General features: G+C 43.8%; 1 protein-coding gene across 2 annotated transcripts in view; it reads left to right on the top strand.

Annotated features, from left to right (window-relative positions):
* Positions 1-25,759, top strand: part of vps13b (vacuolar protein sorting 13 homolog B) — a 457,445-nt gene that overhangs the window by 60,238 nt on the left and 371,448 nt on the right. For both annotated transcript variants that reach the window (XM_083761686.1, XM_083761685.1), the window contains exons 13-16: positions 2,342-2,539; positions 6,706-6,875; positions 7,092-7,286; positions 13,622-13,746. In XM_083761686.1, the coding sequence (XP_083617812.1) occupies positions 2,342-2,539; positions 6,706-6,875; positions 7,092-7,286; positions 13,622-13,746 (688 nt within the window). The remainder of the gene's footprint in view (positions 1-2,341; positions 2,540-6,705; positions 6,876-7,091; positions 7,287-13,621; positions 13,747-25,759) is intronic.

Here is a 25,759-nt window from a genome sequence, read left to right on the forward strand (position 1 = left end):
ACCACCTGGTCCTTGACCCCTCCTGTCCTTGCTCTCACCCCAAACCTACCTGCAGGGCAGCTGTCAGGACTGTTTAGTCTGCACTGACACATATTTGAGTTTCTTTTCTCCACGTTGCTTGTTGATACACTGTTTCCCCTCTGTCTCTCTACCTGTAAGCGCTTGAGAAAGTGAATAGGCCTCCTCTCGGCTAATTAGGTGTCACTCTTCCTGGGAGAAGCCTTTAGACGGGCAGGATTCCTCATTCCTGGGCCGCAGCACTCAAGTATGTTTATTCAAGTCTGAAAGATCTGAAGTTCCCATTAAGAGATCAAGAGTACCCCCTTCAATTTGACTTAGTTGAAATGTTGTATTTGGCCCACGAATGTCTCGGCGCTTTAAGGGCTGATTGTTGAGTGTTTTATTTCAAAGCTGCGAGAGAGCTGCTGTCTGTCTTTAAGTGTGACGGTGGCGGTGAGAAAAGACAATCCCTCAATTGACATTCTCAAGTGCAGAAATCAAAGAAACAAAAATCCCTTCCACTGTGAGCACTTAATTTGAAAAACAGTCACATCGACTCCTGATGAAGTGCAACCCCTTACTGAGCCTTGTGGAAAAGTATGATAGGACTGTAAAAGCCCTGGTCGGGCCCCATGTCAAAAGAGGTCATGTCAATATATAGCCAGGTGATAATAGCTTCCTGTTGTCTTAAATTACTGCTACCCATTCTCCTTCATCAGCTGGCCTTACAGACATTAGTGGTTATTGTCTGTAACAAGGCTAATGGAGCCTTTACTCATCAGCCATTGTTGTCACTCTGACATTCTGGTTACGATGTATGTTTTTGTGACCTAGACCTAGAGAACTAAGGTATGAATATAATAAGATCTCATTTCTCTCTCTCTGTGTCTGTCTCCGTCTCTCTATGTCTCTCTCTCATTCTTCTCCTTCTCTTTCTCTTCCTCTATATATCTCTCATTCTAACTAGGTTATTGTTTCCTCCCGCTGTCAGTTCCAGATAATAATCTAAATGAAAAAAAAACATTGATACTGTCGTCCTCAGCTGTCAAACTCATTTCTGACAGCAGGATAAGTGTCAGTCCCCTTCTCCTACGGGATGTCTAAGGTTACACTTGCCAATCGGAATGCGCCTCAACTGTCAAAGTATGTTCTGCTCTCCGTGGACGGGACTAGATCCAGTGTCAGGCAAACAAATTAGGCTCCATTGCCACAGGACGAACATAAACTCTGAGTCAACGGAAACACTAACCCAGCCTCGGTTCACACTTGCACAGCCTCACGTTGACTTCACGTAAGAGTCATGCTGCAGATGAGATTTATACTGTTCGCTGAGAAATGGAGATGCTTATAATTCGTCTAAAACCCCGGCTAATTTCAACCCCCTTTCAATCCATTGACTACTCTTAACTGCAGCCATATGGTTGATATTAGGCTATAATCCGTCTCAGCCCAGTCGTGGTAGAAATAGGAAAGGGAAGTGACATTGCCCTGAGCTTTTTTTTGTTAAATCTCTATAAATGAATGGGAATTTGATCTTCCCCATCCTTTCAAAGAAGAAAAAGAGAGAGAACTCCACCGCCTGGTCCTTCTGAACTGCAAGAATGTTCAGCCCGGCACTGGAATGTATGTAATGGGAATAAAGCAAGTTTTGTGACCCTTTGTCCTTCTGCTTCCCTCCCTCCTCTCCGCCATTCATCGCCCCCTTCCTTTTTTTATTTTTAATTTCTCCCGTTTTTATTGCCGGGGAGCCATGGCTTTACAGCCGACCTCTGGAATAAGAGGGCTGCGACGAATGAAGCGGGGACAGCTGTGGGAGAGAAGTGGACATTTGGAATATTCATCATTACGGGCGGGTCGTGGCCATGTGAGCTGCTCCATGCTGCTCTGTCACACCATTGTCTATCAGGAGTTTGCTTTTTTGTGCCATTGGAATAATTCAACAGAGGGGATCACACTTGTAGTAGTATACTACAAGTGTTTCTTTCCCTTATTTCTTTTCTTATTTTTGATTGCCAACAGCCTCTCAAGTCGCTAATATCAGATCAGAGAACCCAGTGATATTCTGGCTCGTGAAAGTGTAAAACTGTTAAATAGAGAGAGACAGAGAGAGAGAGAGAGAGAGACTGGGCGTCCTCTTGTGAGTTCTGAAAAATGGCCACCAGTGTGACTGAAAATAACAGATTCCCAATAATGGATCCAAAAGGAAAAAGCGTGACGAATTTCTCCTTGGAAAGGGAGGTTGTGTGTCTCTGTGTGCATGCGTGTCTGTTTGCACAATTTTGTCTGTACCCTGGTGTGGTCTTTTGGTATAGTGCTTACATACTGTATGTGTGTTTCTCAGTGTGTGTAGGCTCTCAGGACTTCTCTGTGGTGAATAAGGAGGAGTCCGTGCCCCCCCTGGTTCAGGAGACCTCCATTAAGAGGCTGGCGGTGGGACCGTTGGATGTCAGACTACAGGCCAGTGCCGTCCACCGCATCCTTAAAATGGTCACCTGTGCCATGGACCACGAGTATGAGCCTTACTGCAACCCCCAGACAGGTCAGGCACACCAATTATGTTAATAATCTATTGGTATTCTGGACTGGATTATGTTTCCCTGTTTAACCCATTTAGGCCTAACCTCAAAATAAAAAAAAACCCTTCTAAATCCTCCAGTTTTCTGAAATAAATATTTTCAAGATTTAGAAAAAATAGCAGACCTACAAGCTCATATATGCTTGTAGACGCTATGAACTTGTAGATCTGCTATTTTTCAATAGCTAAATTATAACACAATGTTTAAAACACAAAGGGGTTCCCACCCAAAATGAAGATAATTTAATTGCAGAGTACAGTTCTATGATCTTTTTACATAGGTGTTTATGGGCAATTAGGGAATACCGGAGAACTCGCCAGTTTACCAAGTCGCCACGGCGAAGATTCTTCATCAATGTCTTCATCGTTATGCTAAGATGCTGTCTTCATCAGTGTAGTATGTCAAACCCACAGATGTTATCATGTTATAGTTAATTTCCAAAGTGATCAAATTATTTTGTGCAATTAAATGGGCAGCTAGATGATGATAAAAAAGGTGAGTATGTGAATACCAATGACAAGTAGGCTATAGGCCTACCATTTCAGTTATTGTTTACTAATTAATTACATTGTTTCGGTACTTTGATGTTTAAACTTTTAGCATTCCTACGTTCTCTAGTGTTAACTCTAAACAACTATACTCTCTCAATTCAATGCAATTTAAATGAAGGTGAAGTAAAACTAAAATGCACTAAATCGCGGCGTGTTGGTAAACTGGCGAGTTCTCCGGATACCCAATTAGGTACCTTCACTTTGGTACTTTATTTTACTACTCTATTTGAATCTGTCAATGAAAGTCAATGCTATTGTATTCTGTTATTGCACATTTCACCTAATGTCATGCCCAGAGGATATGAAACGATTCACACAATGCCTCGCACTTTTCTGCATGCTCACCACATTGTTATTTCCTTGCACAACCCCATCTTTCAACACAGAGCTGTACATGAAAGCAGTGACCCGTCCGACCACACTAGGGAGGTTAAGCCAAACACCTTTTGTTAGCGTTCAGGCCCGTGCAGCTATTGATGAGCTCATCCCAGGGATGTTGTGAAAGCTGTATGCTGGAATGCGTGCATGTGTAATATCTGTAGCAATAAGTCTAATTTTTGCGAAACCATAACATCCGTAGGTTTTGCTTGTTTCAGCATCTGTGATAGATAATAGATGATGGGGGTAATTACTGGAGAGCTTTTGACTAAAGCAAGTCAGGTCGGTGTGTTCTTCCTGTTTCTATATGAGTCGGCTCTCTAGAGGCATAACTGGAGAAAGGTCAGTGTAGTCGACGCTGCAGGGGGGAGTTGGGAAATTGAGAAGAGACGATAAGAGGTGAAAAGATAAGAGGCACATTTTTCAGTGTGGTAGGTGTTCTACAGGGTGTGATAAAGTCACAGAGAGGAGTTAGTATCATTCATTATTTATTACGTGGGAATGCAGGGATACAGATGGCCGATAGTTTAGAAAAACATTGTCTGATACTGAAATGCTTACAACAATATTTCATAGATGAATATGAAGAATGACATTTCTGTGTATAATTTGTAAGCGATATACACTGGAAAAAGTAATAGTTGGTTAACACCAATGGTTGATATAAATGTAACTTTTAAGTATGTGTTCTGTTCTGTTCTATTTAACTTTTTATGCGGCATATACAAATATACTCGTACCCCCTAGCTATGGGACGTTATCAGTAATGGTTGAGCCCCGCGGTAGCTTTTGGCATTGATCCGGTTGCTATGGCAACGCCGTCACTTCCAGCTATGGGATGTAAAAATCCGACCAGTGGTTACCTCGTAAGGATTTTCAAACCTCAATAAATCGGAATCTAGGCGAGCTAGAGTAGAGTAGAATGGCTCATATTCCTTTGTCACACTTCCCAAAAGCAACATAAATAATTTCAGTGTCACTGAAAAAGCAAAGGGACAAAGATGATCTTAGTGCTTTAGGGGAAACCCCATCTTGTCTGGTCTGTAAGTGATTTGGGTGACAGCTGCTATTATGTTTCAACCTTGGCTTCAAGGATTCTCTCAATAGAGTGTGTATGTCTGCCATGAGAGGAGCAAGGATCAGGATGTCAAAGACATGACTTTCTTTCTAGTGCTTCTCTGCAGTGCCCTACTCCTCTTCATCCACCCGCTCGCCAAGAGCTCAGGAAGAATGACTTTCCTCCCCAAAACGAGCTGTGGAAAGGCAGCCAAATTGGCTGACGACTCTGAGTTTTATAAGATCTTGCCCTATTTAGAGAAGGAGGTTCCAACTAGCAAATTACTTACAGCATGCTTGGTTGTTTTTTCTTCTTTGGTATGTTGCTCAAGAACAATATAAGAAGAAAAAAAAGCAACTGGAATTTCACAGTTGGATCTGTTAAATGGAACAGGAAAACACAGGGCGTTTTTGGACTGTAGTTGCTGTGTGTGTGTGAGAGTGTGTCTTCTTGCTTGCACACACACATGTGCATGCACATGTGTACAGTATGTGTGTGTGCGTGTGTATGTGTTACTGTGTTTGCTCATTTTGTATGCCTATGCAGTGTGCACACGCCTAGACTATTTCATGCGAGCTGCAAACGTTTGGGTCTGCTGAGTGCGAGTGTTGACTGAGGATATGGTCGATCCCTGGCATGTGATTGGATTGGACACGGCAGTGCCAGAGGAACCTGATGCAGGCTGCGGCGTCGGGCCAAAGAACTAAGAGGCACTCGGATCAGGTTCTGAGCCCACCTCGGAGCTGGGAACTTAGTCCACCAGAACCTTTGCTGACCTGGGAAGGAGCCTGGGCCCTGGGCCTGCATCCAGGATCTTTCAGTAACTGAGGTCTGGGTTTGGGTCCACCTCAGGCATGTTTTAACTGAGGTCTGGGTTTGGGTCCACCTCAGGCGTGTTTTAACTGAGGTCTGGGTTTGGGTCCACCTCAGGCATGTTTTAACTGAGGTCTGGGTTTGGGTCCACCTCAGGCGTGTTTTAACTGAGGTCTGGGTTTGGGTCCACCTCAGGCGTGTTTTAACTGAGGTCTGGGTTTGGGTCCACCTCAGGCGTGTTTTCATGGTGCAGCAGAGCTCTGGTCACTCCTCACTCTGATAAGTGCTGACCTCCTCCACATTGACTCTTACTTAACATCGCTCATTGGTTGATTGGTTGTTGGTGCATTGGAAAAAATTGCCATGATTTTTACACGATAGGCGAAAATTCCAACATGAACAAAGTGATCCAGTGTGGCAAGTCGGTGGCAGGCGGTGTTCAGGGAAACTGCGGAAACTGTTCAGAAATCCGATAATGCCCAAACTTCTTCCGAACTTCTTCAGGCGACAGAACCAGTACAGACCCTTATTCCTTATTCCCCACTTGAACTCTTCCTCGATATGTACGCAGAGGAGAACATGAAGTCTCTGTCCCTTTCAACTGCAACACCATAGATGAAAATACAGTAGGGGCGCGCTCTCTACTCTGCTTCCTGGAGTCCACGCTCCTGTTCTTGTTGATGTTTAGGGAGATGTTTCTCCCCTGACACCAGAGTGCCTGTGATGATGGCCTCGTCCCCATAGGCAGACTCGTCATCGTTTACAATCTTGCTCGTGTTATCAGCATACTTGATGATGACATTGGAGCGGTGCATTGCCGTGCCGTTATATTTGTCTGTCCAGGGAGTAAAGGAGAGGGCTCAACATGCATCCCTGAGGGGCACCTGTGTTGAGGGTCAGGGGGTCAGATGTGATGTTGCCCATTCTCACCACCTGGCGGCTGTTCCTCAGGAAGTCTAATTAATATCCTGTCGCACATGCTGCTCGAGGTCTCTGATCTTTATGTCGAGCCTTGCTGGGACTAAGATGTTGAATGCCGAGTCGTAGTCCGTGAACCACAACTTGTCCTTCTTATCATGTGCAAGAAAACGGTGCGATGGAAAATCTTTATTATTGTGGTTTTAAGTACCAGTTCAGTGGAAGGGACTCTGTACCAGTCAGATGGCAGTACTACTGAATATCTTTTCCATTAAATCAATATTTAATCACTGAATTCCAGATGTCCTTCACCTCTCCCCAACTCTTCACTCCTCCAGTTAACTTCAGATAACATGGTGTAGGATACATGCTTGGCTTGATAACATTTTCATTGCAAATTGTTGTATTTTAGAAGTGGTTGAGGAGAGCCGAGGTCCGGCAACTCCTGAGGAGATCTCTGGCCTGGAGGAATTCATCCCAACCAGACTCACCTGTGTCACTCTGCTCAAGGTCTGCATCACAGTCTCCATGGCAGAATTCAACCTGCTGCATGCACTCATGCCTGTCATCATGGGACAGAAGGTAATGTCCACCTCTAAAATACACGTTTGCTCAATTAGTAAAATAAATAAATACATTAAAAAAAGGTTGCTGACCTCATATGATTTAGAAGTTTTAGAGTGATAGAAAATATATACAGGTAAATATGCTGCATCCCTTCATCATTAAGTATCACTTCTTTCCCAGAACTCTTCTTCATTTCTCTTTGCTAATGTTATTGCTGTCCTTATCTCCCAGGCTCCGCCAGGGCCTGTCAGTGTGCCAGTGTTCCAGCCTGTGCGCCCGCTGCCAGCCCTGCAGTTCCAGGTGGAGAGAGTGAACCTGGAGCACTCTGTGCCTATGTACGCTCAGGAGCTGGTCAGCACAGTTAGCAGTCTGAGCCTGCCCTCCGATAACTTGCTGCACCACTGCTATGCACATTGCTACCTCAAGGTCAGTGGACGATGCTATTCCACTTTGTATTATGCTGTTCCACTTTGTAGTGAAATGTTCTTACTGTTCTCTGCAAAGTAATGTCTGTGGTGAGGAATACAGGCTGTCGGTGTGGTTCACAGCTATCACAGTATTACACCCCTGCTGGACCCCGGTCAAGTGGTTAATGAACAAATATGCATAGGATAAGCTTCACTTATCTCTTTTGTTATTTTTCATAATGGCTGTCTAAACTGAATCTAAGGGCCCCTTGAGTTGAGACATACATAACACACCTCTTCCAGTGCTCATGGCCACTGCTGTCTTAACGGGAGGTCAACAAGTCAGCTGCAACTCAGGTCTGGAATTACCCTATAATGACCCTCTTAATGACCCTGTTCATCTGGCCATAAACAGCCCAGCAGTCTGTTTCTATGTGAGCACTGGTCAAGCACTGGCCTGAGTTTATGGATCTCACCCTGTACCTGCAGTATACTATATTATACTAGCATGATAGTTCCTTCAGTGAAATACTGAATAAAGTACTGTCGCCTATTCTAATGACATGCCCAAAATAGGGATTACATGTTTAAAGTGGAGGCAGAGGGGGTTTGAGTTGAGAGGGTATTTTAATTTAAAACAACCCAAGTTCCACCACCTTGAAGAGCATGTGCATTTTTGTCTGTGGGGTTAAGTTATGGAATGTTAAACATAATAACAATGTCACACACATTAAATACAGCTCAAGCATTGTGGAAAAATTCAGATTTATTGACAATAGTAGTCAACAGACTACCCTATTTAAAAAAAAAAAAAATGTAACTAAACTTCAGAATAATGGTTTGTTTGCTCATTTACGTTCATTGCATATGCTCGATAAACAGAATAACGTAACATTAACGTATTTTAATCCACTCTAAAGGCTGATTTATAGTTTCAAAACATCTGTTGTAATCATAGACTGTAAAAAAAGGTTGTAATGCAATGATGTTAAAAGAGGGCATGGCCAGTAGTGTTCCTCCAACATTTAGGTGAGAAACAGATCTCTCTCCTGGTATGATGTGGGGTGGCCTGGTCAGGTCTTGGATGTGTTTTTCTAAGGGCAGGATGTTTGCCAGGTACACTGGCAGCCCTTATCACAGGGTCACCACGGGGTTAACGGTCAACCGATGGGTAGCCAAAGACCACTCCATCCAATCAGCATCCACATCCGCCAAGGTTCTAACTCTACTTCTGAATTCTGGCAGTGGGATCATGGTGGGGTGGAGGTCATTCTGGTCGCAATTCACTCCATTTAGGAAGTGATTTGAAATGGGGATAAGCAAAGGCTTATCTCGGTGTCTGTTTTACTGACACTGGCTGTCAGAGATAGGGTGCCTGTCTGGAGGAAATATCTTGCTACTTCTAGGGTTGCAGAGAGAGGAGGCTACAGTTTAGTCTCCCATCATGCAGTTATTCTGCATCTACATCCATCCAGCTCTGTTTTTCTTTTATGTACCACATTTGAAGTGGATGGGCTCTGAGAACAGCAATGTTCTTAGGTTATTATGCTGGCTCAAAGATTAACATAATTTTGCTTGCAGATGGTTTCTTACCAACAAGTGAAAAACAATAAAACACTTGATAATGTTAAAGTTAAAGTGGGGGATCCTATTCTTCTTGCAACAGTGTGATTCAATTCTACCAGGTACGATATGGTTTATAGAATTATACCCATAGACCAGTCGTCTTATTATAAACCAATTATATTTTTAGTCTTGTCTTAATATTTGGCCTGTCTGTGCTGAGCCATCTGTACATTCTAGTGGCTTAATCTGCCTTCGTGTACGGCAATTGAATGAATCCCACTCTGTGCTTCTAGCAGCTGCACGTGGGACAGTTGCTGTTGTCACAGCTGGGCCCAGCCATCATCCAATACCACCGATATTAAACAGGACTTCATCCACCATGTCCAGTATTAACAGTATGTAAACAGAGAGGTTACAGTACTGTATGTGTCCAGCAGCATGGATAATGAGACTGTGATTAAGAGACATGTGGGCAGTAAGAGACACCGTGTTTAGATCAGCAGGCCTATAAACCTCTCCCCCTAGACCAGTATGGAACTATTTACAATCATACTGTTACTGAACAGTAGTCTTGGCTTCAACAGTGTTTAAAATAATTTTTACCCTATGTATAATATATGCCACTTATGGCATGTCCTTCACATCAATGATTATATATTTTAGACATTATATACATTATATGTATTTCTTTATACCCCCCCCCCCCCTCACACCCGCAAATGACATTTAATATCCGACTATAAATGCGCCACGTCTCTGCGTGCGTACGTGTGTGCATGTGTGTACGGTTGTAATGCACGTAACTCGAGATCCGTTTGCCCCACCGACTTCATTTTCGACACACGCGTTCCACAACCCCGCAGGGAGTGCAGTGCCCGGACTCGAGTCGGTCGGGCCCACGGTTCTCCAGAACCACCACTAAAGGCTCTGCTCAGGCTCTGCCAGTGGGCCTAATCAGCCTAAATCCCCTCACCTGTGCAACTTCCAGCATCTGCCTCATCCAATTGATTGCCATGGCAACCCCACACCTGACAATTGATTAGCCTACTTAACCAGTCCACTTTTCACAATCTGTGTCTGATTAGGGCAAACTGAGTCCACTTTTTCACAGTCAGTCAGTTTGCCCTCTTCACACATAGGCAAGGCATATACAGAGATCTCCATGTGGGACACAGACAGACAGTTAAAACGGGTGCTATGACGGGTATTATTAGGTAACCAAGTTGCATCGTTCTCAAGTAGGCCGGTAGCCAACGTAAAGGTCTAGTTAGCTCTGGTCCATAGCTCTAATGCGTTGCATTTAGAGTTATGTTACTCTCAACTTCCGCCGCTCGCATGAATGCAGACCAGCCTCTACTCTTTAGCGTAAATAAAAAGAACGTTTTTGCTACTCATCAAAACAAAGGCGAGTTGTGTCATTATTAAGCCTACTTTCCTTAGTGGAGGCACTCTGAGCCCCCCACCACACGTATAAACTGTACTTTTAGTTACTCCGCTGCGCCCTCTACTGATATTGCCCAGAGAATTGCCTCATAGAGAATATTTTTCCTCCGGTGAAAAGAAATCCCCTTCTGGCCAAAAAGTACAGTTTATACGTGTGGTGGGGGGCTTAGAGTGCGTCCACTAAGGAAAGTAGGCTTTCTAATGACACAACTCGCCTTTGTTTTGGTGAGTAGCAAAAACTTTCTTTTTATTTACGCTAAAGAGGAGAGGCTGGTCTGCATTCAAGCGAGCGGCGGAAGATGAGAGTAACATAGGTCCAAATGAAATGCATTAGAGCTATGGACCAGAGCTAAGGTCTAGTATATTTTGAAGTAAATATATTGTTTACAATCTTATGGAATCTATTAGGCCTGTCATAGGTTCATCTTCAGATCCAGTACTCGCCTCGTATCAAGAGAACATTGCAGCAGCCTCTCATGGTATCATGTGTTTAAGAGGGATTCTCCGTGAAGGGATCAGCATGAGGCCATGTGGCTGACATCATCTCGCAGACTATGAGACTGACTTGTCGACAGGCGAACGTACAGTAAACATGGCTGAGGGGATGTTTTTACTCTTGCCCATATACTGTACCTGCCAACATTAAGCTGTGAAAGAGAGGGAGATTTTACCCTCAATGCCCCTGCCCCCACATAACCCCACACTATTGTGAAAGTATTTCGGTAGCACTTTACAATAATGACCCGTTATAAAGCATATATAAACGTTTATAAGCAGTTTGTAGACTATTAACAAATCATTAACAACCTGTTTGTTGTCATTCGTAAATGATTACTAAAACCGTTATAACTATGGTTACAAATCATTTATAAGGTATTAGTAAGTAGTAAACTATTCATTAATAAGCCATTTATATACATCTGTAAATGGTTATTAAATTATTTGTAATGACCCCATTATAAAGCATTTATAAACGTTTATAAGCCGTTTGTAGACTATTAACAAATCATTAACAACCTGTTTGTTTACATTTGTAAATGATTACTAAAACCTTTATAACAAATTTACAAACCATTTATAAGGTATTAGTAAGTAGTAAAACTATTCATTAATAAGCCATGTATAATACATCTGTAAATGATTATTAAATAATTTGTAACTGATCATCTATCATAGCTAACATGCTAACCGTTTTTCAAACAATTAAATAAACAATGTCATATGATACCATGTCATACAAAAACTAATGTTACTGAATAACACTATGTAGCTGTAAAGCTTCATATAAGTGGCCAGTGCATATCTGGCCACTTATATGAAGCTTAGATGTTTGTAATTAATTTGTTTGTGCCTGAGCAAACAGGAGACCATCTTACCCTCAGTATGGAGTTCCTCTGTACTGAGGATTACCCACAATGCAACACAACATCTTCAACATAAAATGATGTAGGGTTAAATGTGAACAAACACATTAACAGACAGTTGTAAATGATGAACTGTCGTCACTTTACTATAGGGCACTTAATATCACGTACTAAGGATTTATAGATATTTTAGGAATGTTTTACAAAGCATATGTTAAACATGAACAAACACATTTACAGACAGTTGTAAATGATGAACTGTCGTCACTTTACTATAGGGCACTTAATAACATGTACTAAGGATTTATAGATATTTTAGGAATGTTTTACAAAGTATATGTTAAACATGAACAAACACATTTCCCAAATATACAAATAGCTTGTATATATTATATAACATCAGTTACAAATGATTTAATAATCATTTACAGATGTATTATACATGGCTTATTCATGAATAGTTTTACTACTTACTAATACCTTATAAATGATTTGTAAATTTGTTATAAAGGTTTTAGTAATCATTTACAAATGTAAACAAACAGGTTGTTAATGAGTAGTCTACAAACTGCTTATAAACGTTTATAAATGCTTTATAATGGGGTCATTACAAATGATTTAATAATCATTTACAGATGTATATAAATGGCTTATTAATGAATAGTTTACTACTTACTAATACCTTATAAATTATTTGTAACCATAGTTATAACGGTTTTAGTAATCATTTACGAATGTCAACAAACAGGTTGTTAATGATTTGTTAATAGTCTACAAACTGCTTATAAACGTTTATAAATGCTTTATAACGGGTCATTATTGTAAAGTGCTACCTGTATTTCACTTTCACTTACTTTTTACTCACTTAAAAATGATTCTTAAATTCATAGCTGACAATAACATAAATATAACCCACAAAATGAAAAAACATTTTAATCAAAAGACATCTAAAATGTACATCAAAATAAATGAAATGCAGACATTGATTGTGTGTGTATGTGTATGTGTATGTGTGAGAGACTAGTAACTATAACCTGAACGACAACGTATTGGGGTTAGAGAGGAGAAGGTCTCGCACCCAAGTGGACTGAAATTTAGAAGTGTATTTATTTTGGTAACTGTTGAATCCATTTTCACTTTTCAGCACTAGACCTAGCAGTGCAGGCTTGACTGAGCGTAGTGACGAGTGACGCACATCAGGCAGGGTTGTTTGCGCATGTATTGCATGAAATCGGGAGATTAATGGGAGAAATGACCAATCGGGAGCACAGCGGGAGAAAGAGTTAGATATAGGGAGACTCCCGTGAGACTGTAAGCACAGCTCTGCTGAAGACAGACAGACAGACAAATGGACAGACAGACAGGGTCAGATCAGTTTAGAGGAACATGTAGAGAGACCGACCCTGCTGTCTGCATGTGCTTGCATATTTTCTTTTCAGAAGCCATGCGCTCAATGAGACCTGACATGTTTCTTTTCCCCCTAGAATCCAAGAAAAGGCTTGAGCTATAAAGTTCTGACTCCGTGTCTGTTCTCCACTTTTCTCTGCTATCTCCCTGTCTCTGTCTTTCTCTCCCATCCCACCACACTCCCTCCCTTCCAATGTTCCTCGTTCCCACACAATACAATACGTCCGTCCGTCCATCCATCCATCCATCTCTCTCTCTCAATTCAATTCAAAGGAGCTTTATTGGCATGAGAAAACGTACGTTTAAGCAGATCTGGAACAAGACAATCAAAATAAAACAATGTATTCACAAATAAATATTGGATATAAATAGGAATTAAATAAAGGTGTGACCAGAGCTGTGTTACATTTACACTTTGGGTAATACTATCTTGTGAAACTATAAAAGGTTTGTGCATTTTCTTGTCAGAGATAGCTATACAATATACATCTATATAGGAGACGTTAGCTTTATACTTTTGATAAACAGTGTTCTCTCTCTCTCTCTCTCTCTCTCTCTCTGTATCTCCCTCCAGGTGTTTGGGTTCCAAGCAGGCCTGACATGCCAGGATGGTTCAGGGAGTTTCCTGCCCCTTATCCCCATCATTCCCTCCTTCAGCACGGCTCTCTATGGCAAGCTGCTCCAGATGGCTGCCCACTGGTGAGTGACACCTCTCTAACCACGATAAGATGAGGCTTATTTTGACTGGCCATGCACGGGAGAGAAATCCCCCTTGTTAACACACATTTTGAAAATCTGTTTGGCAACGTCAGTTGTCACACTCCCTACTCTCTCAAAGTTCTTTTAATCCAGCGCCAAAACATTTGTTGATGACCTGACGCTGTATTTATCGATGCACAAAGGTGGTTATGTCTCTCCGCATTCCTTCTTCTGACATTTATCAGTTACTTTGTAACATACCCTTGTTCTCTCAGCACTCCTTGAATCCTTGATGTTTGCAAGCTTCAGAGCACATCTTAACACCTCAAGAGTGTCTCCCAGTACATTGATTAGTTATTATGGTAACAGGTACGGTCGCCCCTTTTCCATCTCGCCCCACTACTCTACCTAGCTGTAAATAACAAACATAAATTCATGTTGGTGATTATATAAAAGGTATTATATTCATTTATAATTGTTAAGTTCACTCTGTATATCCATGGGCATAATAACATCATGATGCCATTACAAAACATGGGCTACTGTACATATGGAAGAAATGTTTAATAAAACGAAATGAACTGCTAGAAGGTCCTAAATTAACTTAATTAAGCAGTCACTGTCTCTGTCTCATGTTATTCTTCCTTGATTTTTTGAGATTTTAGAGATCGACTACTATACAATCAAATAAATCTGTATACAAGATAATTTTAGATTTCAGGGAGGGAGGGAAATACTAAATTAACTGTTAACTACATTAACACTTTTCGCGGGGGCGAGTTGGTAAAGGGGCGAGTCGTCTGGTATTCGTTATTATTGCATTGATCAGTAATTAATTATTATGAGTAATTCTCATGGACACACCAGTATATTCTAATACCAGCAGTAAGACGCCCTGAGGGCGAGAAGCATGCACGCATCCGCCTGGGTGACGGCAGACTGCTGGGCAAGCGCTGGCACTTTGGCATGGGGGGTCAGATCAACATATGAAATGAATTATGTACTGGCCATATATGGAGCTTGAGTGTACAGGGTTTGATGATGTCAGATCAACATATGGAATGTCATAACTGGTCAGCTCGATATATGGAGATCTATGGGCGGCAGCAGGGGCAGTGTCTCGGGCCTGTTGAGAACTCTAGTTTTCGCCGGCTGCACCAATAACTTTGGAGCGGGCCAGTCTAGAGTTCTAATGGACAGGTATGGGAGACATCGAAGAAGGACACAGGTGGGTGTGGATCAACATATGGAATGTCAGAACAGGTCAGATCCATATATGATGATCCAGTCTTCTCCATGTATGGCTATCCAGGATTTGATGAGGTCAGTGTTGTGGTCTTCATATATGGAGACGGCCATATACAGTATGGAGCATGTCACGAGGTGTGATGGACTGACGCCCATATATGGTGGAGTGACGGAGTTTTGCAGGTTTTCATAGTAATCTGCAACTTACGGTCGCAATAAGGCTTGTTGTAATCGATCTCGACCTTGCTGCACAGTAGCTTCAACAGAAGTCTCCAACATGCACACAAGATAAAGATACAATATATAGATATATTTGCTACATTTTGCGTAGCTCTCTGTGTTCCATCTATGGACATATATTATTCTTTGTATCATGTCCTTGTACTCCTGGCACTCTAAATCCTCGACCTGTTGTCTCTGGCACCGGGTCAAACCTTAAACAATGCCAGTCTCTTTGGACAAGAGTGACCGCAAAATGCTTAAAATGCAAATTGCAATATGTGTCCTTGTCCCGCTCGGCTTGTCGTGCAGCCCCTGGCTAGCATCGTGCCTAGTTTTTGCACGTTGTTTATGTTGATCAATCAAGCGGTTGTGGCAGCTGGCATGGGCCTAGGACGAGATGGCAGCGCTCCATGTGTGGATATGGGAGTTTTTGGTTTGAGCCCATCATCATGAGTATGTCACTATGGCAGGAAGCAGTCAACGCCGTGGCCTGGACCACTGATATGTTGGCTTCACCCAACCAAACATCATGCAGCCGGTCTTGGGGAAGACCCATCTGTAACACGGACTGGGATGGGGGGAATTTCATCTGTGTTTTCTTATTTACACAGTATGTACCAGTGATGTAACACTATAACAATTTGTGCCCATATGTGAACATTCATCCGTGCGTGTGTGTGTGTGTTTGTGTGTGTGTGTGTGTGTGTGTGTGTGTGTAGCACTGCAATAAATTGTGTTCATATGTATCCATTCATCTATGTGTGTGTACGTGCATGGCATGCGTGCACATGTGCGTGCATGCGTGCGTGTGGTGTCAGTGCCGGTACAGCATGCTTTATGCACCAGGGGACGGAGGGAGCAGCATCTTGCGGGCAGGGCATCAGAAGAAGGTTTTTAGAGTGATGGATGAGCCTTCGGTCTTTCAGCGGTTCAGAGGAAAACAGAAAAACAGAGTCATCGGGGAAGGAATCGCTGTAACAACTTCTCACAGACGTTGAAACGGAGGAGAGGAAAGTTTCATGGTGCCGTAGGACCAAAACAAAACTGTTACTATTGACCTGATCCTGTCCTAACAGGGATGACTCACTGCAGGGAATGTCCCAGAGAAAGAGATAGAGAGAGAGAGGGTTGAGAGTAATGGAGCGAGAGAGAGAGAGAGGTATTGTGATTCCAACTGAGAAGCTGGTGAAGTCAAGAGAATGGAGCCGGGACGGGGAGAAGAATTGAGAAAGGCTGAAGTAGATGGATGGAGAGGTGGATGGAGGAGGTAAACGACAGGTCAAAAGAAGAGAGACGCTAGAGAGGAAAGCGGGACGAGGGTGATAAAGAGATGCGGGGGAGCAGGACAGGTTGGCTGGGAGGATAGGAGACGATCAGGGGGTCCCGTTGAGGACAGAGTAACGAGGAAAACACAGGAGGGACGAGTGATGGAGTGAGGATAGGAGATCGGACGACGGGACAAAGACATGGAGAGGAAGAGGAATTCCAGTGTGGAGCCAGCAGGGCGTCAGGGAAGATTTATAGGCCCGCGCAGGTCGCCGAACGAGAGGAACGAAGGCAAACATTAAGGCTTCAGAGGTGCAGTGGAGGGAATTCTCCAGAGTCGCTCACTGTGTGTGTGTCTTTGCAGCCTACATCTGGGAGATTTGCGCACACACGTGCGCGCACACACGCGTACTTGCAGTATACATACTGAGAGAGGCGTACACGTGCCTTACACTTTGACACATGTATGCATTCTCTCTGTCTCTCAAACACACACACACACACACACACACACACACACACACACACACATACACACACACACACACACGCACGCACTGCCCTCTGCCCTCTCCCTCACACCTTGCGGTCAATGTGCCTGTTAAAGCAGGAACTACCTCTGTTAAAGCACTAGCTTGGGAATCGATTTCCTCCCATTAGTTTGGACTTAAACATGTCAAAGAGCTGCAGATGGTTTTGACTTCTCCTGACTTCTTCTCCAGGCTGCAGACTGCCTCCGCTGTACAAAGAATAGTTGGCCACATAGACAACCACAAAGCACAGAAGGCCATATTGTGTGCCTGCGCGCATATGTGTGTATGCGCACACGTGTGTGTGTGTGCATGCGTGCTGGAACTGCATGTGTTTTAAGCATGTGTCAGAAGGGTGTGTGTAGATACTTGCGTACACTGGGGCATGCATTCATACATAAATACATACGTGCATGCACATGTGTGCGTGTTGGCAGAGCCCTTTTCCCCGTGCTCTCTCTCTGCTCCTAATAAGAGACTGCTAGCTGCCTGTTTGATCTCTGGGTCCCTTTCTTCTGCCCTGCCTCACTCATATAGTGGATTCAGATGTCAAACGGATGTTATTTTTCTTTCTGACAATCACTAGATGTTTCTCATCTGAGAGTCTTCCAGATCAATACCCTCCCGTGGCTTTGCTTTCACCCAGAAGCAGTGCCAAAAATAAAATAGAAAATACACAGACAACTTCTCACAGTCTCCTTGACGCATTAAAAGCAAGCATTGTATTCCCCCACACCCCCTGCTTTCAGCATGCCTCTGATGGAACAAGAACACGTTCAGTAGAAACTATGAGGTGTGGGACGCCTTATCTTGCATACATATTATTCATACATGGGCAAACATTTCTTTCTTTAAAAAAAAAAATGTTTCTGCACTGCTGGCCTTAACCCGATTACTTCTGCTTGGTTTCCATCGCCTCATTCCCCTAGTTTACCTTCAGCAGTTTGACACTTCCGACACCCTTGGCAGGTTGGAAGTACTTCTCGAACAGTTGGCTGTTTGTTTGGCTGTCAGCTCACCTTGTGGGTGATAATGGGACCGGTATTGTCAGGTCCTGCGTGGCTCATATTTGACCCTGTTCTGAATGAGAGGTACTGCTGTCTTACTCTCCTGACCTGACAGTGGCTTCAGTCAAAATCTAATTAACCCAGTCTGACAGTTTACTGGAGGAAGAATGATGATAAACCGGTTCGACAGAGACAAAGAGAGTCTAGTGTGTGTGTGTGTGTGTGTGTGTGTGTGTGTGTGTGCGCTCGCACACGTGCTGGGCAGGTAGACTAGGTAAGAATGGGATGCAGTAAAGAGTCTATATCAGTAATTTAATAACATGATCTCTGTATCCTCTTGTTCTAATGTTTCACACATGTTGGCTGAGGATGAGGCTCACTGTTTCAGGGCAATTTCAACACATTTTCAAAATGGGGTTATGAGGTTAAATAGTTTCGCAGTGATGAAAATGTGTGTTGCAGGGGGAAAGAGACAAGTGGGACCTGTGTGTGTGTGTGTGTGTGTGTGTGTGTGTGTGTGTGTGTGTGTGTGGGCACAGACTAAAAAATGGGGTGTGCAGATGGACAGGTGGACTTACAGTATAGTAGACAGACAACTTGTTTTAGGAGCTTTCATACTTCCAGGGCTCTTCTTCCCCTGGAGGTGAAAGCCGTAGCTCAGGAGTGCCCGGGTCTCTGGATCAGCCGAGAAAGGCACGCCACCAGGTGGTAGCATTTAATTGGGCTTTATTGATGTTTGTTTTGGGATTACTACTCAGCACTGATGTAATACTCTTCAACCACAACCACTCCCCCCCCCCCCCCCCCAATATGTCATGTTTTCTCTGAGTGAGGGGAAGACCCTGACACTGAGACCGGCTGGGGAAGCTCTTTAAGCTCGGAGGAAATGTGGAGAGTGAGAGCCAGGAGTCCTCAGGAACGAGGGAGCATTGAACAAGAGAGAGAGAGAGAGAGAGAGGGAAGTTTGGAAGCACACAGACGGACACACACACGCGCGCTTACACACGCACTTGCGCGCGCACACACACACGCACGCACGCGCGCGCGCGTGCGCACACACACACACACACACACACACACACACACACACACAAACATACACACACACACACACACACACACACACACACACACACACACACACACACACACACACACACACACACACACACACACACACACACACACACACACACACACACACAGGGAGAGTGAGACTGTGGGCAAAGAAAGAGAGAGCCTTCTCTGGTTGCCTTGTCAGTCTCCAGTAGCTTTGTTATGCAGATTCCTGGATCAACTTTTCCATTACCAATGTGGAAGGTAGCTGAACATTTATCTGCCTCTGGACTCTGTGTTATTAGAAGTGAGTGGTGATTGACAGGAGAGAAGGGAAGCTGGGAGAAGGGAAGAAGGTGATGTCATATGCGCTCACATCCAGTATGCACGCAGACCATCTCATCTCTCTCTTCTTTTTTCTTACTCTTTTACTCAAACACAAACTCCCTCTCTGTACAGTGTCTTTCTCTTTCACTTACTCTCACAGATTCACCGCACGCACGCACACACACACGCACGCAGGCACGCAACGCAGGCACGCAACTCAGGCACGCAACGCAACGCAGGCACGTGCAGCAGTCCCAAGCTGGAGCAGGCCTGTATGACTGCCAGGTCATCACACAGGGATTTGGATGGACTGGGCATCTGTGAAGACCCGGCACCTCTCCTGATGAGTTGGCCCACTGTGCATGGCTCCTATTCCTCTCCGCGTCACCACATAGGACCCTTTACGAAGGGGCTTTCACAAGACAGAACACACACACTCTAGGTCTGTCTCTGTCTCACTCTCTTATACTTTCTATCTCGTTCTCTCTCTCGCTTGCTCCCTCTCTCTGTCATGAAGCAGCAATTATAATTTTTTTGCTATCATCTCATCAATTTGGCTCAAGGTTTTGCTGGGAGCCAAATAGTAGTAGTGTGTAGTAGGATAGCTTGCTCAATCAAAACTTGACTATTGTAACTCCCTTCTTACTGGCTTACCGGCATGCACACTTAAGCCTTTCCAATTGATAAAAAATACCGCAGCTCACTTGGCCTTTAACAGTTTCCGTGCCGCGAATGGATTACTCCAGGTTAATGTCGCTGCCGTATCGGACATACCCGCCTTTTGTTTTATGTGTTTAATCCGCCGTAATGTAATGAATCAAAAGAAAATCCGTCTTCGTCGCGGAGTATGAGACTGGATGGCTTCGCTGTGATGACGAAACCGGAAATCGTCACATGCTGTGGGCTGCTAGGGCTTCTGGGAAATTGAGGCCAATGGAAATGCATTGGGTGCAACGCCTCATTGAGACGAGTCTTGTGTGCGTCTTCCGGGTGCATCCGGGTGGTGGATGCGACACTCGGATCATAACAAACCACGGGACCTTTTTTCGCTGGATTTTCGCGGATTAAAAGCCCAAATAATCAGCGTATGCTCTAAAGGTAATACAACAATCTCGGCAGTGAAAGGGGGTTGATTAAAATGCGTGTTAAACGTAAAAAACAGTCAAACTGTTAACCAGCCAAAATTCTCAGATGTCTCCCCCCTTCTCCGCTCCCTCAATTGGCTCCCGGTCGCTGCCCGCACAGAGTAGAAAACTCTGATGCTGACCTTCAAAGCAGCCAAAGGTATGGCACCCCTATATCTTGCCAGTCTGATCGGACCCTACAAACCCTCCCACGCGCTCAGATCAGCCTACGCAGGGAAGCTAAAGGACCTTCACTAAAATATCTATGCTTCACAGTCCACACGTCCCAAACTCTTCTCCCATATGTCTCCAAAACTATGGAATGCACTTTGCAATCAGATCTGCAGACTCACTCTCAATCTTCTGCCGTAGTCTGACAACCCACCTCTTCAGACTCCATCTTAAGCCGTAGCACTTGCCCTAGCCTAGACGACCTTACAGGCGTATGCAAAGGCTCAATTTATGTTATATAGATAGCATTTTATGTAGACATAGCACTCTATATTGTAAAAGCATAGTTTCATTATATATTTTTCATTCATTCAAACTAGTGTTCTCAACAGGCCCTAAAATTAAGGCCCAGCCCTACCTGGCCGCCCTCATCAAACCCTGTACACTCAAGAGAATGTCCCCGCTACCACCCTTAGATCTCCATATATGGAGCTGACCTGTTCTAACATTCCATATGTTTATCTGACCTCACCAAACCCTGTACACTCAAGACATGCTCCTTATATGGCCAGTACAGAATTCATTCTATGTTGATCTGACCCCCATGCCCAGCCGTCTGCCGTCAACAAGGCGGATGCGTACACGCGACCTCGCCCTAAGCTTCTCGCCCTTACTGGTACTACACATCGAGCATTAAATCTACCCTAAAATAATACCCCTCCCCTCCCCATACACACATACACAAACACCAGTTGGTTGTCGTGACTACAACAAAGGTCCTTCTCTGAACCCTCACTCCCTCCCTCCCTCCTATCCCAGCACTCTGTGCAGCAGGGACAGCAGCTATTGTGTTTAGGCTTCGCCACGGCTAATATATAACTGACACTGAGTGTCGGCCGATGTTAAACAGTAAACCGAATGCCACTCAGTCATTGTCGGTGGATGGATGTGCTCACAGTGCGATTGGTGTCCGAGAAGTTCAGTTGTGATAAACAAACATTGTCAATAACTGCTGCATGTTTGTTTGTGATGCTTCTCCCTCATGGAAAAAAAGAGAGTTAATAGACTATTATTATACCATTATAGAAAAGTGCAAAAGTCCTTAAACTTTCTAAACTAATATGAGGGAGTTAATCGACCATGCATGTCAAGTCTCCTCAATTTTCTCTCTTCATATAGGCTACCATTAAATCGCCCGAAAAGGGCTTGGCTAGCAAGAAGCTGAGATCCTGTTAAATGAACTTTCACTCCCAGTGAATTAGAGTGCAGCTGAGAGGCATCAGGCTCTACTTATCCCTAATGAAAGGCAGCATACAGGGCCGCAGACTTCACAGGGACTCGACCAAGAGTCTCAATTGGCCTGGCTGTTAAACCTGTTATCCCAGATAAAATGGGTGCCTGTAAAAGAGAGGTGGTGGGGGTGGAAGTGCCACCTGCATCGATCTCCCCAAAACCAAAATTCAACCACAATTTCACTCTCCATCATGTGCGCGGGTACACACGCACGCACATACACAGCCAGTCAGCCACTTCCCCATTTCTTTTAACATTCCTCATGCAAGGCCACTTACAGAGGCTGTCCAAGGTCGGGGCCCACCAACCAACCACCAAACCCGTGGTGGCTCCGTGTGGCTCGTCGCATCGCAGGCCATAATTCAGCCCCACGGCGGCTTTTATGTGGCACTTTTAGCAGCCCCCGTTTCTCGCCCAGCTATTTCTGACGGGCTAATTTCTTAAGGCATGTGGCCTTACAGGTGCATGTTATATAGCCTGAACAGGCTGACTAGTCTCGTCTGGGACGTTTCTGAATAGAAAAGAACGTATGTTTTCTGATTATTACGTCTCTTATTTTACACTTTCAATGGTTGGTTCATATTTTTATTTATTTTTTAACACCTGAAGGATTTTTTTGTTGAAAAGTGAAACAGAGGCCATGACTATGTCTGGTGTAGTGGTCTAGACCACAGCTTAGCTCAGGTACTGATTTATGAGGGCTGTGCAAGGCCTTTGGGGCATGAGGCTTCTGGCTTGGTTGTAATGCCTCATTACTCCTTGTTTACAGCTAGCCATAGCTTGCTGCTCCTGGTCTGTGTCTCCAACCACACGCAAGAATAGGAGGAAAAAGGCTGTGTCTATTCCCCCTGTACTGAGCCAAACAAGACGGCCCTGCAGATCAGATGCATTGTACTGTATGATTGTAGGGTGGGAAACTGACATCATACTTAGTTGTTTAGTTTAGTGTCCATTTCAGGTGACATCATTAAGAGGTATTATTTCTTATTTACTTTAAAAATGCAGACCATGTTATTACTAAAAATAATTTTGGCAGGTGAAAAGCAAGAATGGTTGTTGGCATTTGGAATCCAAAAGCCAAGCCACTGCAGCTGGTATTTGAAAACGTTCCTATGCTTCCCCGAGCGTATGCCTACAGTATATGACTTATGACAAGTATCAAGTGAATGATGTCACACTTAGCTACTGCCTTGACAGTATTGCCCCTCAACTAAACTTTGATTGCTGTTGATTCCCTAATGAAGTAATCACTTGTGTTACTCATCGTCTGCTTAAAGGAGACTTTTTTTTAGGCCGGGTTAAAGTTACTGAAAGCCACTATGGCGAAGGATAATTCAATGACCCTAAATCAACTTGTGGTTGCTGTGGTCATGCTCAGCATTGACTCGTGGTTCAGGGCCAGAAGAGCAGCGCAGAATTCATTTAGTCAAACAAGGCGACATGAGCACAGCCCTGCCCTTTACTCAGATAAAGAGGGGAATGAACGTTCAGGCAGAAGAGATTCTTTTTACACGATGAAGCTGAGGGGAAGGGAGGGCACACATTACAACAAGTAGGCCTGTATGTATTAACAGGTGTGTATTAAAAGTCTGGAATGGCATATGATGTAATGTTCCACTTTACACTTCGAAGCGTAGGGGTGCATGGGGTTGTGAGCCTCAAGGTTCAACACATATTTCGTGTGGCACAGTCTATAAAATATTTTGGCCAACTCGGTGGTGAGCCCTTCTTTTTTTTTTCTCCAACTACAGCTGGTGATAGACCGTTTAATTTGGTTTTATGGCTGACAGAGATCAATGGATGTATTGAGGAGCCGAGAGAGAGGCGTCAGTGAATGATGCTTTAAACACTTCTTAAATCTGAGTTTTTATGTTTACTATTTCAATAGTGCTGAGAAAAAAATAATGCTGCTATTTGTATCAAAATAGCTTTATACCCTGTATATAGTGATGCAATGTGACATAGCTCTGTTTACAAAATGCTGTAGCCCCTCCAACTGTATATACTTTCCCCATTTTCAACAGTTTTTATTATATTTGGACACTTGCTTTGGCAATGTATAAATGTACCTTTTCTCGTGCCAATAATTTGAATTGAAAATGTAATGAGAAGCTGGAGCTCAGGTTGATTGACATCTCAGTCATGATGGAGGCATCCATTTGTTTATCCCAGGTCCTTACTCATTCTCCCATCAGAGCTGTGTGCTTGGTTTCACGATTATGAGTGTCATTGCATCAGACTGATGAAGGCTGGATAGCTGAAACATATGTCACCTTTCCTGAGAAAACATTGACTCTTATTTCTGAGTGCGACCTGGCTGCGACACCGAGTTCATTGCCCAAATGCTGTTTGTCATTTGGTAGCAATTTAAACTATGTAGACTTTTTCCCCCTACAAATATGGTAATCTCAAGTCTGTAATGTTTTTAAGGGATGATGTTCAAGCAATATATATATATTTAGTATAATACAGATGCAATTATTCTATCAAATGTATTTCAGGCTCAGTTGGAGCCACGATACCGTGTGGCTTCCTGAGCAGCTGTGGTGGATGTTTTTGACAGGCCGAAAGACTCGATTAATTCCTGAATTAGTCATCTGAGGAAGGGGAGCTTGAGGGAGGGAAAACAGTGAGAAATGGGGAAGGGCCGATGGATTATCAGCTCTCTGTGGATTATCATTTACTGCCGTATAGGCATTCCACTGTCTGCTCCACTCCACCACAGCCTCAGCTCTGCACCTCGGCATCCCAGCTCCACTGGTTAGAAGAGGATGTTCTCTGTCATTTGTGAGTGAAAAAGACAGAAAGAGAGAGATCTAAATGGTCACCTTATTCTTCTAATGTATTATTTAATCTTTATTTAACCGGATGAACTTTGTTTCACCAATGTGGTTGAGGCCGCCTTCTTATTTTTGAGTGACAGTCAGGCAAAAGTCAAAAGGGCATTTGAGGGCTCGTCGGGGGAATTAGATTAAAGTGAAGAATGCACAATGCCGCATCAGGCTACTGAATTTGTTATGACAACAACTAGACACAAAGTTGCAGTGAAGGCAGGGAGCAGAGATTGGAGCTGATGTGATCTTGGAGAGCTTTTCTCTGTGTATCCATATAAGGAACCGCGTGTCCTCCACAGCTGGACATGTTGGACAGAGGCAGGAAGCTATACTGTACATACAGTGTACACACACACACACACACACACACACACACACACACACACACACACACACACACACACACACACACACACACACACACACACAGCTCTCTTGATGTGTTTTCCTTTAACGCCTGATGAACCACGTCATTGCCATTATCTCGCCTTGCGGTTTGCAGCTGTCTGCACAACTTGATTAAAACATTTCTTTTAGTAATCCCAGTGTAATGAAGCCCTCTCCTGAGAATGGATCTGTGTGTGTGTGTGCGTGCGTGCGTGCGTGCGTGTGTGTGTGTGCATGTGTGCGTGCGTCTCTGGGTCGGGGGTGCTCCGGCTGGGAAGAAGGGGAGGATATAAGGAGTGTTCCTTTCTTTGAAGCGTTTGGGCTGCTCAGGGCTGATGATTGAGAAATGCACACATGGCACACCTTTGACCCTGGGGAGCCACAAACCCTTCAGCTCTATATCTACAGCCACCGCTTCAGACCCAACTCCAGCACTCAGCCATTGTAGAAGTATTTGGCCATAGCTTGTGCTATGGATGCTGCTTTGCAGACCTTTCTGTTGAATTAAGCGTTGTCTCCAAACATGTGCTTTCCGTATTATTGGTGAG

This window comes from Protomyctophum parallelum (genome assembly GCF_964188405.1).
Source record: "Protomyctophum parallelum genome assembly, chromosome: 3".
NCBI classification, from domain to species: domain Eukaryota; kingdom Metazoa; phylum Chordata; class Actinopteri; order Myctophiformes; family Myctophidae; genus Protomyctophum; species Protomyctophum parallelum.